Source organism: Suncus etruscus, chromosome 3 (assembly GCF_024139225.1).
Source record: "Suncus etruscus isolate mSunEtr1 chromosome 3, mSunEtr1.pri.cur, whole genome shotgun sequence".
Taxonomy (NCBI): Eukaryota; Metazoa; Chordata; class Mammalia; order Eulipotyphla; family Soricidae; genus Suncus; species Suncus etruscus.
This window is the reverse complement of record NC_064850.1, coordinates 11,549,176-11,568,488: the sequence shown is the minus strand read 5'-3', so window position 1 is coordinate 11,568,488 and position 19,313 is coordinate 11,549,176. Positions and strand designations below refer to the sequence as shown.

At 41.2% G+C, this 19,313-nt stretch overlaps 1 protein-coding gene across 1 annotated transcript; it reads left to right on the top strand.

Annotated features, from left to right (window-relative positions):
* Positions 1–35: 35 nt before the first annotated feature.
* On the top strand, positions 36–17,790 carry ATP6V1D (ATPase H+ transporting V1 subunit D). Its single transcript, XM_049770486.1, has 9 exons — positions 36–202; positions 6,011–6,128; positions 6,638–6,717; positions 9,114–9,181; positions 11,042–11,086; positions 12,331–12,434; positions 13,014–13,080; positions 15,998–16,076; positions 17,410–17,790. The coding sequence occupies exons 1-9, from the start codon at positions 162–164 to the stop codon at positions 17,552–17,554; spliced, it is 747 nt and encodes a 248-aa protein (XP_049626443.1). The 5' UTR covers positions 36–161; the 3' UTR covers positions 17,555–17,790.
* The last annotated feature ends 1,523 nt before the right edge of the window (positions 17,791–19,313 follow it).

Sequence of the window (19,313 nt, the reverse complement as noted above, 5' to 3'; positions counted from 1 at the left end):
CGGGCTTCTCTCACCTTTCACCCGGAAGCGGAAGTCCATTAGGCAGAAGCTGGTGGCCGCTTAGCAACCCCGCAGGTCAAGTGACACACCAGCTGACCGGGAGCGGAAGAGCCGGTGCCCGAGCTCGTACGTACTTCTACCCGGCGGGGACCTTCGTCAGGATGTCGGCCAAAGACCGCATCGAGATCTTTCCGTCGAGAATGTAAGTGAAAAGATGGAAGGAGCAAGCCTCACGCGTTCCGGCCGGCGGGAACTGCGCATGCGCAGTTGCGACTTGGCCGGGTCTCCTGGGGTCCAACCTGGGCCCTACATCTGGCTCTGTAGGAGTCAATCAATGCACATATAGGCTGCCCTCTCGGTTGCTCACACTTGCACACATGTCAGAGAACGAGGCTCCGGGCCTTTTGGGTGCCTGGTGACCCGTTGGCTTGATCCACCCCTGGCCCACAATCTCAGATTCAGCCAGACCCTGGATTTATGTCATTTAAGAGCTGTCACATCCTCCAGATCTCACCACACAGTTCAGTGCTCGGTGCTGGAGGTTTGCTATAAAAGCACAGGGAAGAGATGTTTTTTTTCTGCCCAGGGAGCACTGAGGTAGGTGTCAGATTTGGAGTGGGATCTAAATGTCCCTAGGGTGGAAGTTGAATGGGATCTTTTTTTCTTTTTTTTTCTTTTTCATTCTCTCCTTGAGATCCTGGATTGAGAATGTATCTGATGCTGCTTCCCTGGCATTTCGTTCAGACTCCTGTTCATAGCACCCAATCACCTTGCAAAGTGTTTTTTTTACCCCCTCTTCCTGTGATTTTGTTTTTGGGTTACCCCCACTGATGGCTTTGCAACTCAGTTTACTCTTAGGAATGCTCCCAGGAACCATAGGGGGTGCCAGGGATTGAACCCTTGTTGACCACCTGCAAGGCAAACACTCTATCCACCTTTTATGGCGTCAACCAGTAAAATTTTTTTTCTTTTTTACCTACTACTTTTTCCATCAGGAGTGTTTTGATTATTAATTTATGGAAAAACCCCACTTACATGATCCCATGATTGAACTGTGCCTTGGGATCTTACCAGTTGCCGGGTGCCTTTTTTCTGTTGAGCTGAATTCTTTTGCAGAAGTAGCATAATACTTCTAAGTGTTTGACTAGTTTGTAAAGAAAAAATTTTAACTTTTCTCAGATGTGTCTAATCACCTGAGGAATGAGGAAAATAAAGTTTGTGTTTTAGCTTTCTTATTTACAGTGAGGAATAGAAAAATAGAAATGACTTTCTTTTTTATTTGCTTTTGCTCTGGCCTGACATGACTTTTTATTGTGATCCTCTCTTTGGAGGCTTTCTGTTACTGGAAACAGTTATTATGTTCAAACACCAAACCCAGGTGTTTGCTTCTGCCTGGGTGTCTTCAGCTCTTAGTGAAATGGTAGTTTCTTCACTCAGCTGTGGGAGCAGGTTAGTTGTGGAGAAAGACAAAACATGTGAGATACACAAAGATCATGATTTCCCTGGTAGTTGGGATAACTAAAGAGCTGCTGGCACTGAATGGGATGCCACCAAGATCTGGTATGCTTTCTAAAGAAGCCCAAGTAAGTCTCTCTTCCTAGGATACAGTCAACATTAAAAATGCTTGTTTGCGGGCCTGGAGAGATCGCACAGCGGCGTTTGCCTTGCAAGCAGCCGATCCAGGACCAAAGGTGGTTGGTTCGAATCCCGGTGTCCCATATGGTCCCCCGTGCCTGCCAGGAGCTATTTCTGAGCAGACAGCCAGGAGTAACCCCTGAGCATCGCCGGGTGTGGCCCAAAAACAAAAAAAAAATGCTTGTTTGCATAAGGGGCATGGTGTATCCAGCACCACAAGCAAAAGCAACAGCATAGGACCTTTGCTTTGAACAGCAGGCCTTGCTGGCCCAGAATTGCAGCAGGGGGTCTAGGAGATACTTTCACTCTCCTCCACCCCCATCAAATGGCTGAAAATGCCAGCACTATCAGAAAACTATTTGTTTTGTTTTTATTTTGGGCAATGCTTAGCGACTTTGTGCTGAGATTTGGGGGTCACCCCTTGCACTGCTTATGGATCTCAAACCTGGGGCTCCTGAAGGTAAAGTGCCTACTTCAGTGTGTGCTATTTCTCTCCCACTCCAAGGAGAATTTATCTGACTCTAGCCCCTCATAACCCTTTCTTAGGCTGTCTACTGAATAGGGCTTTCAACTATGAATCAATCCTTTCTGGTAGTAGTCAGAATGTTAACTTGGTTTTATTTTCAGACTGAAGTGCAAATGGGCTTCTTTGGGCTTTGACAGATTTGTGAAGGTGAAGATTGTTTTTTGAGAGCACTTAGTTCAGTAGGAAGTGGAAAATCTGTTTTATAGGAAGTGATTGCTTATCTTAAGTATTTTTTCCCCCAAGACTTAGCAATGATTGCATTTTGTCATGTGGTCAGATGGTTTTGATTCATCTGGAAACAAAGTCATAGTCTAGCCCTAGATTAAGGTCATGTCATTTTGGTAGGATCAAGTAGATCTAAAATTCATAAATGAAGTTTTTGGGGCTTTGTAGATTGGCCAGACCCAGTAGTGCTCAGGGCATACTCCCGGCATGGTTAGAATGGGATGGGTGGGATTTGTGGTGACAGATCAACTTGAGTCAACTGAATGCAAGGGAAGCATCTATTCAGTGTACCATCCTCTGGCTCCAATAATATTTTTTTTCTTTTTCTCCTTTTCTTATTTTTGGCATCGTTCTGTGCTCAGGGAACCATTTTATTCCTAAGATCAAGCCTCTCACAATGCAAGGTTTATTTATCACTGAGGAGTACATACATATTCTAGATCCAGTTTTTTTTGTTGTTGTTGTTTGTTTTTGGAGCCATATGTACTGTGCTCTGAATGTATTCCTGGTTCTCCTCGAAGGGATCATTCCTGGTGGTGCTTTGGGAAGCATATGCAGTGCTGGAATTCAAGCTGGGGTTGACCTCATGAAAAGCTCCTTAACCCCTGTATTTTCTCTCCAGCACCTTTGATTTTTTAGAGTTAGGGTTTCTTACTTGTTTTGTTTGGGCTCAAATCAGGCAGAGCCCACTTCCTGGCAGCTGGGAACTCTATGGGAAGCCTGAGATTGAACCCAGGTTGGCCATGTGGAAAGCATGTGCTCCACTAGTTGTACTATCTTTCCGGCTCAATGCAGGGTTTTTAAAGAGTTTTTTTTCCCAGGACCAAAGAGATAGCACAGTGGTAGGACATTTGCCTTACATGCGGCTGACCCAGGACAGACCTAAGTTCGATCCCTGGCATCCCATATGGTCCCCCAAGCCTGCCAGGAGTGGTTTCTGAGCACAGAGCCAGGAGTAACCTCTGAGTGCTGCCGGGTGTGGCCCCAAAACAAAAACAAAAAAGGGCCTGGAGAAATAGCACAGCAGTGTTTGCCTTGCAAGCAGCCGATCCAGGACGTAAGGTGGTTGGTTTGAATCCAGGGGTCCCATATGGTCCCCGTGCCTGCCAGGAGCTATTTCTGAGCAGACAGCCAGGAGTAACCCCTGAGCAATGCCGGGTGTGGCCCAAAAACCAAAAACAAACAAACAAACAAACAAATAAAAACAAAAAAACCCATTTTTTCCTATGTCTCTATTCTTTAAAAGAGGTAGAAAATTATGGGAGCAGTCTCTTTCACAGTTTCCTCCTTAGTGTGTTAATTCTGTGAAATCTGAGAGTGGAAGCAAAAGAGGCTTCAAAAATGTAGAATCAATAGAAGTTAGTTAAATCCAGTTTCTACTAAATTCTTATAAGCCATTGGGGAAGTCACTCCTTTGAGCCTTGAACTGAGAATTAAGTTGTCGACTTCGCACAAGTGCCATGGTCTGGGTATAGAACTTAGAAGGACATTAAAAATAACACGACAGACCTTTGTCAATCTTTCATTAGAAACTTGCTGGAATCTGCAGTACAGATTTCACCTTTAATTTGATCCACCTCACTGGGCCTAAGTACTGATGGTGGTATCAATAGTAGAGTATGTAAAATGTACACAGTGGGAGGCTAGATCCTGTTTGGTTGGAAAATAAACCATCTGATTTTGGTTAGACCTCCAGTAAGGCTACTCTGCAAAGTCAGCCACGAAACAGCTACTTATTCCCTCCCCGCCAGAAAAAAAAAACAAAACAAAACATAAAAAACCTGTTTCATTCCGATGCTAGGTATAATCTGTAGGGAGCCAGGTGGCACATAGCTGGAGTGACAGTACACGTAGGTTAGAACTTGGACAATTTACTGGCTTAAAACAAAGTCTCAGAGGACTAGAGCGATACAGCAGCTATCTCTGCCTTACAGTGGCCCCAAGTTCAATCTTTGCCAACTTCTATGGGCCCCCAAGTCCCACCAGGGTTCCACCAAGTTCCACCAGAGTGCTAAGCCAAGCCAGGGATAAGCCTTGGGCACAGCTGGGTGTGGACTTCCAAAACAAAAACCATCCACCAAAATTCTGTCTCAAGTTCTTGCCATGCCTTTTCTTCAGGGAGTAGCAGTGTTTCAGTTTCCTGAGCCTCTTTAGCCATAATGTTTACAATTCCTTTATCTATGTCTTAGTAACGTTATGTATCCTGGTGGTAAAAGGTTTTCAGTATAATCTAATAATATAGCCAACAGGCCATGAATAGATGCCGTTTTGCAGTTTTTCACATTAATTATCTGAAATTGTATATCATCTTGAACAGAGCACAGTAACCTTTTCTAAATTTATCTGTGAAGTAGAAATATCATTTTCTGCTGTTGCTTTCTTGACATTAATTACTATTGGTGTTTCTGGTGGACAAAAATTAAAATGAGGAGGTAAAGAGACGACTTCTCAGGGTGTTTACTTTTGTATCTAATTTTTTACTAGATTTGCTTTCAAGTTAATAAAATTATCATCTTGATTAGTGATATAAATATTTTTATAGAAAAAGTGATAAATATCAATTTTAAACTGCAATACAAAAGAATATAATAGTAAAAACAACTCATATTGGGCCGGGCGGTGGCGCTAAAGGTAAGGTGCCTGCCTTGCCTGCGCTAGCCTTGGACGGACCGCGGTTCGATCCCCCGGCATCCCATATGGTCCCCCAAGCCAGGAGCAACTTCTGAGCACATAGCCAGGAGTAACCCCTGGGTGTGGCCCAAAAAACAAAACAAAAAAAAAAACAAAAAAAAAACAACTCATATTTTTCACTTGGCACAGTTTTCCAAAAGAACTCGCCCATTTTTCTAAGTCACTATATATTAGTACTGTTATCTTTTTGTATTAAGGGAATAATCTAGAGAATACATGCATATTTACAATCTTCCATTTTTTAATATGGCTCTTTGCATACCTTGTATGATGAATCATGTTTTATGCCACGGTTTTATGGTGGGTTTTTTTTTGTTGCATTTTTGCTATTATTAATAAGACTAGAGTAATCATACTTAATCTTGTATGTATTTTATTTTATTTTATTTTTTGGCTTTTGGGTCATACCCAGCAGTGCTCAGGGGTTACTCCTGGCTCTACTCTCAGAAATCGCTCCTGGCAGGCTCAGGGGATCATATGGGATGCTGGGATTCAAACCATCGTCCTTCTGCATTGCAAGGCAAACGCCTTACCTCCATGCTATCTCTCCAGCCGAATCTTGTATGTAATTTTGTGCATGTGCAGGAATGCATTTATAAGATAAATTCCTCATAGGGAAATTGTTGGTTTTGAAGGTAAGTACATTTTGTTTTTTGTTATATATTAGTGGACAAAATTTTTTTTGAATCTCTTTAATATACCTCTAATGTAAACTAATACACATTGTTTCACTTATAAATCAAGTAAACTATACTGGCATCATAGAGTAGGATTTATGATAATTTTTATAGTACTCTGCTAGAGTCTTATTGAAATTTCTAATTTGTTAAATCTACTAGCTGCAACTGCTCTATGTTCTCACTCATAATGTAAAAATAGGGGTAGTTTTAATTTTTAATGTTGTGAATAAATATCTTTAATTTTGTAATTTAGGGCACAGACCATCATGAAGGCTCGATTGAAAGGTGCACAGACAGGTCGAAACCTCCTGAAGAAAAAATCTGACGCCTTAACTCTCCGATTTCGACAGATCTTAAAGAAGATAATTGAGGTAGAAGAAACTTTTCTTGTTTTAGAATTACTAAGGAAAATGGAGCATGACCCTTACATTTTATTTTTCATTAAAATTATATTTGGATGGGTTTGGGTCATACCTGGCATGCCCAGGAATTACTCCTCGTGGGGTTTGGGGGCCCATATGGAATGCCAGGGATCAAACCCATACTGGTCGTGTGCAAGGCAATTGACCTACTCTGTATAGTTCTGGCCTCATATATTCTAAATTGTGAACATTATATGAAGATCTACTTCCTCTCTCAGGTCCTCACACATGCAAGACAAATAGTTCTGTGGTTCTACTGAGCTGCATACCTAGCCACTAGCACACCCCCCACACTCGTTTTTTTTTCTTGCCTAGCACAAGTTTGTGCAGAAACTCCATCCACAAACTCCACCCCAAACTCCATCCACAGCACCTGAGGGATATTAAAGGAGGAGGATTATGTGGTTTTTCATTGTAAAAACCTTGTTGATTCTACTATTTGGTTTATAATTTTTCAGACTAAGGTGTTGATGGGCGAAGTAATGAGAGAAGCAGCATTTTCTCTTGCTGAAGCCAAGTTTACAGCCGGGGACTTCAGGTATGACTTAACTGGAGATTTTTCAAAGGGCAGAGTGTTCTTACGTCCATAATTTTAAAACCATTTAAAAATCAAAACCGCAAGTATGAAAGATAAATAATAAATATTAAAGAAGGCCTTTAGTTCTCTCATCGAGTTTTAATCTTTATCAATGCTTTGTCTGTTATGTAGTTGAAGTAGAGGATGCTTCGCTTTTTTAGGCTGCAACTGTGTAATTGAAACATACTAGTCAATTTTCATTTAATTTTGTGACAAACAGTTTTCTTTTTTTTTTTTAAAGGTAGTTGAATCAGTTTCTCTAGATAAATGTACTGTATATATTTTTCTATGTACCATATGTACCATAATTTAGAAACCGTTTTACTAATGATGAACTTTGGGTTTATTTTTATGTTTTTATAACATTAGAAAAGGTATCGTGAGCATATTTGTGGTTTTTGTTTGCGTTTGATCCTTTAGACCTTTTTTTTTTGAAACTGGAAGTGATTGCTTAAAGGGCATACATTGACTTTTAATGTAATGTAAAAAAGGATTTTTTTTTTATCAGTTTACATATGATTTTCCAAATAAGTTCTCAGTTTCAGTACCTTTTGAAAGTTCAGCTATTTACCAGCAGCAAAGGAACTTATTCTCAGGTTTGTTTTTTAAAAAAGTTTTGTTTTAGAACAATAGTACAGCAGTTAGTGCACTTGCTCGCACAACGGCCAACTGGGTTTAGTCTCTAACATCCTATATGGTCCTTTGAGTACTCCCAGTTATGCTGCCTGAGTGCAGATCCAGGAGTAACTCCTGAGCATCACTGCTGTGGGTTCTTCTCTCCCTCCCACTTTTTTAGTCATTATTCTCTTCTATATAATGGAATAGGGAGGAACTCCCGAATGCTCAGGACTTCAGGGGACCACTTAGGGGAATACTTGGCTAAACAAACTGGATGGTCCAGTGCTCAGGCTGTCCAGTGTTGGGGATCGTCACAGCATTGCTGGGGTTCACTAGCACTATTTCCACGAGTGTTTGTGGACCCAACAGGGTCACACCGGGTATTGCCACTGAGGCTGTTCTTTTGTGGGGAGTGGGAGAGGTCATGAAGTGCTGGGGCTCAGCCTCAGGGTCTTGGGGGTGCAAGGCTTGCATCTCTGTCTTCTGCCTTATCTCCCAGGCCCCGCTTGTAATCTTTACCAAATGACAGTATAGCTCTCCTTTTTCCTCTTTCATGTTCATGTGGAGTTGATTTATAACGGATTAGTTACAGTGTTGTAGATGTTTGTATATGGTGAAATGATGACCACACTAAATCTATGCAATGTCTGTCATCCTACATAGTTCCTTTATTTTTCATGAGATGAGAACCCAGAATGTGTACTGTTAGTGATTTGTTTGTTTTGGGGGCCAGGACTTGGGATTACTCCTGGTTGCTTGGGGACCTTGTGGTGCTAGGGTTCTAGTCCAGGCTTCCCACACTCAAAGCTCATGCTCAGTCCACTGAGCTCTCTTTGAAGCCCTCTGTTAGTAATTTTCAAATGTGCCACACAGCATTTTAGTATCTCTAGCTGTCTCTCTCTCTGTTTTATTTCTAATAGACTTTTTTTTGTTTGTTTGTTTGTTTTTTGTTTTGGGCCACACCCGGTATTGCTCAGGGGTTACTCCTGGCTGTCTGCTCAGAAATAGCTCCTGGCAGGCACGGGGAGTGGGAAGGGTACCATATGGGACACCAGGATTCGAACCAACCACCTTTGGTCCTGGATCGGCTGCTTGCAAGGCAAACAGCTGTGCTATCTCTCCGGGCCCTATTTCTAATAGACTTGTCTTATTCACAGTCTTACAGCCTGAGGGCCATGAGCCCTTTGAAAGTAGCAGGCTGTAGTGTTTGCCAGTGTTGGTGGGATAACAACTTGCATTCACTTTTTCTGGAGAGAGTTGGAAATGAAAAATGTGTAAGAGGCAAGTCAGTATGTTTTCAAGTGATTATGGGAAAATTACATTGGTACTAACAAATCAGACATAAAAAAACTAATTGGAAGTTAGAAAGATTTTGAGTAAAGGAACTGAACAACTGCTTAGCCAAATGAAAAGCAGCCTAGAAGTAAAGTTTTCTCCTTATTACATTAACAGTAAAATTCCCTCAAGCCACTTCTTTGCACAGTATCTGAGTGAAAACCCACTTTGGCACTAGACACCATTTCTGTCGTCTTCCAGGCCATTGCTCATTCTTATGCTGGCATTCATTCTTTGCTCACTGAGGCCCTCCTCTGGCCTTTTATTTTTCTCCTTTTTGGATAAAAATAGATGAAAACCTTCAATATTGTAACATTTCACTGTTGTTGATATTTCCAAGTGGGCCTTGGCATGCTTATTTCTAACCCCCCAAACAACTAAATAAAGGCTTTCTTTTTCTGCAGCACCACTGTTATTCAAAACGTCAATAAAGCCCAGGTGAAGATTCGAGCGAAGAAGGATAATGTAGCAGGTAATTTCTCAATCCTTCCAAGCCTTAGGGAAGAAAGATGGTATTTAAAAATGGACCTGTCCAGGGCTGGAGCCTTGCACATGGCTGACCCACAGACCTGTGTTTGCTCCCCCGGCATCCCATATGGTCCCCTGAGCCAGGATCAGTTTCTGAGTGCATAGTCAGGAGTAACCCCTGAGTAGTGTCAGTGGGCGTGGCCAAAAAAAAAAAAGTAAAAATGGACCTGTCAAAACAGCAAACTTTTATTTCTATTTGCTTATATTTATTTTTGGTGACATTTATTTTTATTTGTGGATTTGGGGCCAGACCTAGTGGTCCAGGAAATTATTGCTGTCAGGGATCAAACTGGGGTCATCTGCATGCAATGCAAGTGTCTTATCCTCTGTATTCACGCTCTAGTTCCGATTTATTTTGTATTCCCTCCCTCCCCTTTGTTTTTGTTGTGGTGATTTAACATTGCACTCGCATCTGGCTGTGGTGCTCACATTTTTCCTACAGCAAAATTTTGATGCCCGATTATCTCATCAAGACTTTGAATATAAAGCCATTATCATGTGGTTGCAGGGAGAAAAATATTGTTCATTACTGGACATGAAGTTAGTCTTACAGTATGAATGCATTCTAGAGATTGCTGAATCAAAGTGCCTATAGTTAAAAACAACAGCATTATGCACTTAAAAGTTAAGAGGAGGGGCTGGAGCTGTGGCACAGGCGGTAAGGTGTCTGCCTTGCCCGTGCTAGCCTAGGACGGACCATGGTTTGATCCCCCGGCATCCCACATGGTCCCTCTAGCCAGGAGCGATTTCTGAGCACATACCCAGGAGTAACCCCTGAGCGTCACCGGGTGTGGCTGGAAAAAAAAAAAAGGCAAAGAGGAGTTGGTCTCCTGATTTTTTTTTTTTATCTTTAGGCCATTTCTAGCAGTGCCTGGGGGCTACTTCCTGTTCTGTACTCTAGGTTTGCTCCTGGCAGATCTTGGGGGACTGCATGCAAAGCAAGTGTTTAGTTCTCTCAGCCCCTCATGTTAAATACTCTTTACACGCGTGCACACACACAAAAGAAAGTCTTTGGAGTTGATTAGTGTGCTTGTTATCATGATTATGGTGATATCCGTGTATGCATATAAACTTTCAGAATGTAAATACATTAAATGTGAATAGTTTTTTGTATTAAGTATACCTCATTGAAACCAAAAGAGAAGAGTTTTTTTTATAATTTCTTTAAGAACCATGTTTACAAACATCTTTGTAAATGGGTTTCAGCCATAACATGCCTACCCCCCTTCACCAGTGCAACTTTCTCGCCACCAGTGCCATCTCCCTCTTCCCCCGTCCCCCTGCCCTTCTTCAAGACAGGCATTCTACTTCTCTCACTCACTACCATTGCCATGCTGGTTGTCAGTGTAGTTACTTCTCTAACTGCATTCATCACTCTTTGTGGCCTGCTTCACATCGTGGGTTGGTCCTTCCGGCCCTCATCTCTGTTGTCTCTGGGCATCCTTACAATAATGTCTTTTCTTTTTCTTAAATCCCACAGTTGAGGAATGAGACTCTTCTGTGTTTATCTTTCTCCCTATGACTCATTTCACTCAACATACTAGAAAAGAGCAGTGTTTTGTACTAAGTGTATCTCATTGAAGCTGAAAGAAGAAAATTTGTAATGACCAGGTTTTTTTTTTATTACTATGTATAATTTGACTTTGAATAGTAATGAACACTTAAAAAGACAGATTTCTCAATTCATTCATCGATACCAGTGCCAATTCCAGAAATCTTGACTTTTGACTCTTTGCTGGGAAAGAAACAGGAATCTGGTTGAGGTTCATGCTTAAGAATCCATCTTTGTTTCTGTGTTTAACAGGTGTTACTTTGCCCATATTTGAACATTATCATGAAGGAACTGACAGTAAGTGAATCTTGATGTTATTTTGTTTTTCTGGGATTTCTTTATTTCCTTTTAATTAACTTTAGTTTGGAAAAGAAGCCTTTGGTTCAATGGTTTCAGTTTGAGAGGCTCTCTTCGCTAGAATTCAGGCAGCAGATAATCAAAGAGGTGTTAAAGAATGAAGGATTTTTTTAAGACGCAAGCCTTTATATCTTAAAAATATTTTAGTTCGGGCCCGGAGAGATAGCACAGTGGTGTTTGCCTTGCAAGCAGCCAATCCAGGACCTAAGGTGGTTGGTTCGAATCCTGGTGTCCCATATGGTCCCCGTGCCTGCCAGGAGCTATTTCTGAGCAGACAGCCAGGGTAACCCCTGAGCACTGCCGGGTGTGGCCCAAAAACCAAAAAAAAAAAAAATTTTAGTTCAACCTAGACATAGATAAATGCATGTTCTTTATATTTGAAAAAGCTAAGGACCACATAAAATGGACCACTTTTTTGACTAATGTGCTCTCTTTCTGCATAAAATGCACCCATGATACATAGTTCATACTTTTCACTTTGGATCTCTTTGGGGCCTATGATAGTATGAATAGTGACTTTTTAAAAAGGGGGATGGGGTAGAGTAGTGGGGGGTGTTGCAGTGGTGGTAGGACCATGTGGTGCTGGTGCTGGTGATTGAACCCTCTCCTGTACTTTGCACGGTCTCCCTGGCCTTGCCTAGATTTTTATAGCATTTACACCTTACTGTAGTTGACTCATTTCTTCCTAATTTGATAGCACTTGGGGGCAGTAGCACATCTTTATTGAGTCTTTCCTGTAATCAGATTTTTTTCCCCCTTCAAAAGGAGTGATTTTTTCCTTTGGCCCTCATCTTTCACTGGGCCACGTAGAGCAGTACAGAAAGCAGTGGAGAAGCACTTAGCCAGAGTGGAATGATTCACTCTTTTATGGTCATTGCACAGGCGAGCTACAAAAGGAAGGGTGTGCGTTTGGTTAATTCAGCAAGCTGGGGAGATGAAAGTTGGTTAAAACTTCTTTAGTTATACTTAGAATAGCATTCTTTTTTGTGGGGGGAGCATGTCTTCAATAGCGGCTCCTACAGTGTTCAAAGAATGAGATGGGCACTTTGCATTGCATGTGACAAGGGCCAGTGATTCCTTTCTTCGTGTTTGTGATTATTATGACTTAATCTTCTTTTCAGGAACTCTAAGGAAAAGACCGCTTGCTCTTTAATCACAATTGTCGTCTGACTGGTTCTTTTCAGGCTACGAACTGACTGGTTTAGCCAGAGGTGGGGAGCAGCTGGCAAAATTAAAAAGAAACTATGCCAAAGCAGTGGAACTACTGGTAGAACTAGCTTCCCTGCAGGTAGGTAACAGAAGAACTGATATGTGGGGTGACTTCTGAGAGCTCAAAGGGTGAGATTCAGATTTCCCTTAAAGCATGCTGCACCAGTTGTTCTCAAGAACCTCATGAAACAAGCTGAAGATGTTCTGGTTTCTGAAGTGGTGGGTTCTGGACATTGTTCTTGCTTTTATCACTGACAGAATATTTTGCAGCAGCTGTTTCCTGTTTTGTTAGGTGATAGCAGCCACAGTCCAGACTACATTTAAATGTAAATATGGCTTACTTAAGCTTGACCCTGGCTTTTGTTCCCTTTGTGTTTACACCTTATCTGCATAGATTATTAATGTATAATGTCCTCCTTATGCATTTTATAATCTTAGGTAAGTTGCAGCATATGACTGCTAATTCCATGCAGATTGTAATAGCATGGAGACAGTGTTAGCCCTATGGCAGCCTCATAAAATTCTGTCTTTTAAACACAGAGTAGTGGTCGTCTTAAGTTCCAGGTGTCCTTTACAAGTGCAGTCTGAGGGGAAACAAGCAAACGGTATGTTATTGATAAGACTGCACTTGCATCATTAATTTGTCCTCTTACTTCAGACGTCTTTTGTTACTCTGGATGAAGCTATTAAGATCACCAACCGGCGTGTAAATGCCATCGAACACGGTGAGTGCTCAGCTCTTGGTCTGTGCCTCCACGTTTGTTATGCCGCTGCTAGGAATCAGGGACTGGCTGCACCAAGAAAGATCATGTCCTTGCTGGAATGGGAAGGGCAGCAGGAGAGTCATCGAGCAATGACTACTTGGATAGAAATTATGTGTGTGATTTGGGGTGGAGCTAGAGAAGAGAGGTGACTTAAAGATTATGGGATATGGAGCTGGAACAGTAGGACAGCAGGTAGGGTGTATACTTTGCACACGGCCAAACTGGATTTCATTCCCCGGTACCCCATGTATTTCCCGAGCCTAACAGGAGTGATCCCTGAGTAGATAGCCAGGAATAAGCCCTGAGCACAGCTGGAGGTAGCCCCAAAGCAAAACAAACACTAAAATTATGGTATCCTCTTACCCCCCCCACCCCATTTTTTCCTTTTGTGACTAACGGGTAGAAACTAAGAGTTCTAATGTCTTCTTGAGGTTTTTTTTCTTCCAAGCATTGAGTTAGTTATATCATTTAACATAACTTAAAGTTCCCTCTCCCTTAGACTTGATGCCTAAACTTGTACGATTCTTGACTTCTAAAAATAAGTTACATTTGGTGCACTTATTTTTAATCTTACTTTAAAAATTAGATTAGTGTTGACAGAATACATTTTTGTTGAAAAAAATAGTTTAAAGCAACACTCAATTAAAGTTAAAATAAGCAAAATTTGAATTACAAATCATTTAGTTTGTTCTATTAATGTCAGGAAGCTATTTTGGTGTGCTTTATTTATTTATTTATTTATTTATTTATTTATTTATTTATTTATTTATTTATTTATTTATTTTGGTTTTTGGGTCACACCCAGCGCTGCTCAGGAGTCACTCCTGGCTCTGCACTCAGAAATCACTCCTGGCAGGCTCTGGGGACCATATGGGATGCCAGGATTCGAGCCACCATCTGTCCTGGATCGGCTGCTTGCAAGGCAAACTCCAGCTATCTCTCCAGCCCCGCTATTTTGTTTTTTAAAAGTTTATAACACATTTTGTGACTGCTTGCTTAGTTCTTGCACATAGAATCAGGGGCAAATGTGTAAGATTCTAATAATCAAGGAATTCTTTTTTTTTTTTTTTTTTGGTTTTTGGGTCACATCCGGCAGTGCTCAGGGGGTACCTCCTGACTCTATGCTCAGAAATCACCCCTGGCAGGCAAGGGGACCATATGGGATGCTAGGATTGGAACCACCGTCTTTCTGCATGCAAGGCAAACGCCTTATCTCCATGCTATCTCTCGGGCCCAAGGAATTCATTTTCTATAAATTGTCAGATTCATAGAAAATTGGCAAATTGCCAAAATAGGCCAATCTATGCAAAGTAAAACTATGTAACTGCTGTAGGTTGAATTTAACATTCTGCATTCTCTGCCCAGTGCTCCACTTTCTTTTTTTGTTTGTTTTGGGGCCACACCCAGAAGACTAAGGCACTCTGAGCTCTGCTCAGGGATCATTCCTAGTAGGGCCTGGGGGACTTTAGCAGGTGCTAGGGATTAAATCTGGGTTGGCCACGTCCAAGGAAACCCAATCCATTGCTATCTCCAATCCATCACTCCACTTTTTAGATTGAAACATTTTCATCATTTTGTCACAATGGTGTGATAATATTGGGGCAGCAAGGAGGTGTTGGGCTGCACCAGCAGTGCTCAAGGTCATTCCTAGCAGTGTGGGGGGCATCGCAAGTGGGGGTCGAACTGGGTCAGCAGCATGCAGAGCAAGAGCCTTAGCACTCATGTTGTCTTCCCAACTCTACGATTACTGGTTTTCACTTGCATTGCTGTGACACCATCTCCACCACTAGAATCCCTTCACCATTATTCTGTCCTCTCAAATTTCCCCTGTGCCCAGTCAGATCACTGTGTATTTCAGGCATGTTTAGAATCCTGAGTTTGATCTTTGTGCTTCTTTTTTTTTTTTTTTTTTTTGGTTTTTGGGCCACACCCGGTAACGCTCAGGGGTTACTCCTGGCTATGCGCTCAGAAGTCGCTCCTGGCTTGGGGGACCATATGGGATGCCGGGGGATCGAACCGCGGTCCGTCCGAGGCTAGCGCAGGCAAGGCAGGCACCTTACCTTTAGCGCCACCGCCCGGCCCCTGTGCTTCATTTTTAATAGTGGATTGCTATTTAAAATATGTCTGTGGCTCGGGTGGGAAGTCTGGCTCAGTGGTAAAGCAGAGCCTTGTGACTGACATCCCGGCTTTGACTGTCAAGACACACAATCTAAATTAACATGTGACATTAACATGTTACATGTTTATTCAGATTCTGTGTACTGGAGAGATATGTGTCATTTTTTATTTATAAATAAAAAGGAATATCTATATTCTCTTTTAAACTTTGGGTTCTGACCCCAGATGAGTTTTGGCAAATTACTTAGAGATGTAAGATTTATTGTTAGTCTTTGATTTATATACTTATAGGTAAAAAGGAGGTGTGAGATGAAAATGTTCTAAGTAACTCTAGTATATGTTACGTCCAATATGTTTTTTGTCCATAGAAAAGATGCCAAAGGACACATACCAAAATATTTACAAGTTACTTTTTGTTTTAAGTTAAATTTATATTTATCTTTTCCTACATTAAATTCCTGTACATTTTACAGTTAGGAAGAAATGTATTAAATAAATGAGTACTAAAAAGAGAAAACTGTCAGAGAGGAGAGACTGAGGCTGAAGAGGTGGCAGGAGGGAAATTGGGGACATGGGAGGCAGGAAGTGTAATCTAGTGAAGGGATGGGTGTTGGGACATTGTATGACTGTCGCTCAACCATCAACAACTTTGTAAATACATATATCATGGTGATTCAATAAAAACATTTTAAATATAAATCAGCACTACAATTTAAAAAAGGTTCCAAGTTCTTACTTGAATATTCATTTTTAAATATAGTTGTCATTCCTCGGATTGAACGTACCCTTGCTTATATCATCACAGAGCTGGATGAGAGAGAACGAGAAGAATTCTATAGGTTTGTTGAAATTGGCATTTATTGATCATCTTTTGTTTCCATATTATAGAAACTTACTGCTAACACTGATAAAAATAAGAGGGTTTTTTTTTAACTTTATTGACTGATTAATTGATTGGTTATTTGGCCACACCCATTGGTGCTCAGGGGTTACTCCTGGCTCTGCACTCAGAAATTGCTCCTGGCAAGCTCGGGGACCATATGGAATGCCGGGAATTGAATTAGGTCCCTCCCGGGTCAGCCGCTTGCAAGGCAAACACCCTAGAGCTATGCTATCTCCTCAGGCACATGATTTAGGAGGTTTAGAGTTAGCATGGATTACATTTTATTGATAAATAAGATATAAGAAATAGTATTGCCAAAGGCTGTTGAGATATCTGTGCCAGGTACTCCATGTCCCTGAACTATTGCATCTACAAAAAAGGCCCTAAGAGAGATTATTTAGCCTTGGTTATTCTTTAAAATGAAACAATGATTTAAATTTGATGTCTCCCAAATTAAAAAAAAAAAGGAAATTAATCATTCATGCTTACTATGCAGGTATAAGGAGAGAATATAAAGTTCTCAGGGTCAATGACAAAAGTATAAATCACAACAGATTTATATGTATTTGGGGTGACATTCATATGCATGAATTGGTTATGAATATTTAGAGCTTGAAGGGATAAGAACTCAATGTTCTGGATCTAGAGAAGTAGGAGGCAGAAGAGGCAGGACTGTGCAGGGAAGATGTGTATCTTGGATCCTAAAGGGTTTAAGTTTGATTTATCATGTTATCACAGGTTATTTAGCCTCTGATGTTGATGGATATGGTGGTCCATTATTAGGGAACGGGTTTGATTCTTCAACCCACAATAGGAACTTTTGAAAACAGTGATTAGTTTATTATATATACCTCATATTACATATCCTTTTTTTTAAGTTGGTTTTTGGCCATACCTGATAGTGTTTGGGGGACCCAGGGGTGCTAAGTGTTTGAACTAGAGTCTCCTAAGCAAAGTCTGCACTCCAGCTCTTTGAGTTATTTCACTGGCCCCTCAAATCTTTTATAAATGGCAAAAATTGATTTAGTGTGATGTTACTTGGTTACAAACTCATAAATGAAATGTAATATTCAAGTATTCAGGGGCCGGAGAGATAGCATGGAGGTAAGGCGTATGCCTTGCATGCAGAAGGTCGGTGGTTCGAATCCCAGCATTCCATATCGTCCCCCAAGCCTGCCAGGAGCGATTTCTGAGCGTAGAGCCAGGAGTAACCCCTGAGCGCTGCCGGGTGTGACCCCCCAAAAAACAAAACAAAATAAAGTGTTCAGAAAAAATTCTCCATTTTACAGATTAAAGAAAATACAGGAGAAGAAGAAGGCTCTTAAGGAAAAAACGGAGAAGGATTTGGAGCAGCGAAGGGCAGCTGGAGAGGTCATGGTGGAGCCTGCGAATCTTCTGGTGGAGGAGAAGGATGAGGACCTTCTCTTTGAATAATCGTTCCTGTTCTGATTCTTTCAGAGATCCTAACATGGCACCATTGAAATCTATGGTGTATATGTTTGGTATGCATGGTTATTCATGGTGGGCCAAAGAAAAAAATTCGTTGGTTGTAAAATTCTCCTGGATATTCATTTCTGTGGAGCCAGTTCAACAACCACTTATCCCAGTGGGATTTGTAGAAATGGCAGAGGAATTTGTAGACGTGTCTGCACTTACTCTGTGCTGTGTCTCTGTACTCTATATGTATTACATGTGATCTGCTTACCAAGCACATTAGGAAACAGCAGTGGTCTCAGGCCAGCATACAGGCCCAGTTACTGCTGGAGCATCCTGTTATATACTTGCAGAACTTGGTCGTGAGAGCTGCAGCCATTCTCCTGTTACTGTGGTCCTTTTTGCCTCAAGCTTTATGGGAAAAAGCCAAACCTTCACTTTATTTTTCTTGCATGATATAGTCTGTCATGGGAGCAGTTCTGTCAACTGCAACTTTATTATGGCATAAATTGTGAAATAATTTTAGAGTGATCTTTGATTACCACTTTTGAGATTAATAGTCAGTCATATTCCTATGCTGATTAGTACCTTGGGTTGTCATTTGCAAAGAGCGCTCCCCGCACAGAGGTAGGAAGTGGGTCATCTCCCTTTCTTCCTCCTCCTCCATGTCAGTGTTTTATTTATGGAAATGATTATTGAATTTAGGGGTAATAATAAATGATTACAATGAATCACAATGAATTGGTTTATTGATACTTCTTAATCTAAGAAATACTAGTTTTCACTTGAGTGGTAACATTTTTCTGTTACATTACACCAACTTGCAGTTCTCCTATGGGAAGGTAAGTTGCCAGATCAGATGACTGAAATTTTGGTAGTTTCATTATGGCCTGAACTCCCACCTTTACTCAGGCTTTCTTGTAGCCAATTCCAGCCTCTTTTGAATAACTGACTATGGGGAAAGTTTTTCTTTTTTGGGGGGAGAGGGTCACACCCGGTGGTGGTCAGGGGGTCACTCCTGGATCTGTGCTCTGGTCATTCTTGATGGTGTTTGAGGACCATATGGGGTGCCAGGGATTGAACATAGGTCGACCATGTGCAAGGCAAAAACTTAATGGCTGTGCTATTGCTCTGGCATTTTGTTACAGTTTTTAATTGTACTGTTAAATGATATCAGAGCCTAGGCTTTTTAAAATATTTATTTTTGCAAATATTTAACATCTGCTATAAAACATCATGTTCCAGGTGCTATGGATTTGTTTGTTTGGGATCATACCTACTGGTGATCAGGACTTATTCCAGGCTCTGGATACAAGAATTGCTCCTGGCAGACTCAGGGGACTGACTCTTTGGGATGCTGGGGGTTGAATCTAGGTTGGCTGCCAAGAAAGACCAGTGGCCCTTTACTTTGTATTATATCTTGCCCCCAGGTACTATGATTTATATTTAATAATAAATAATTTATTTTGTATATAAAAATAAAATCTTCCGCATTTAAAAGAGGAAAATCTTAAGCAGAGAGCAAGTTTAAAAGGAAAGACTTGGGGCCGGAGAGATAGCACAGCAGTAGGGCATTTATTTGCCTTGCATGCAGCCAACTCAGGACAGACCTGGTTAGATTTCCAGCATCCCTTAAGGTCCCGAGTTTGCCAGGAGAGATTTCTCCTGGCCCAAAAACCAATCAATAAAATAAACTGCTTAAAAAACTAAAAGGAAAGGTAAAGAGCCTAGATTATTGTACCCAGGATTGGTTGGCTGG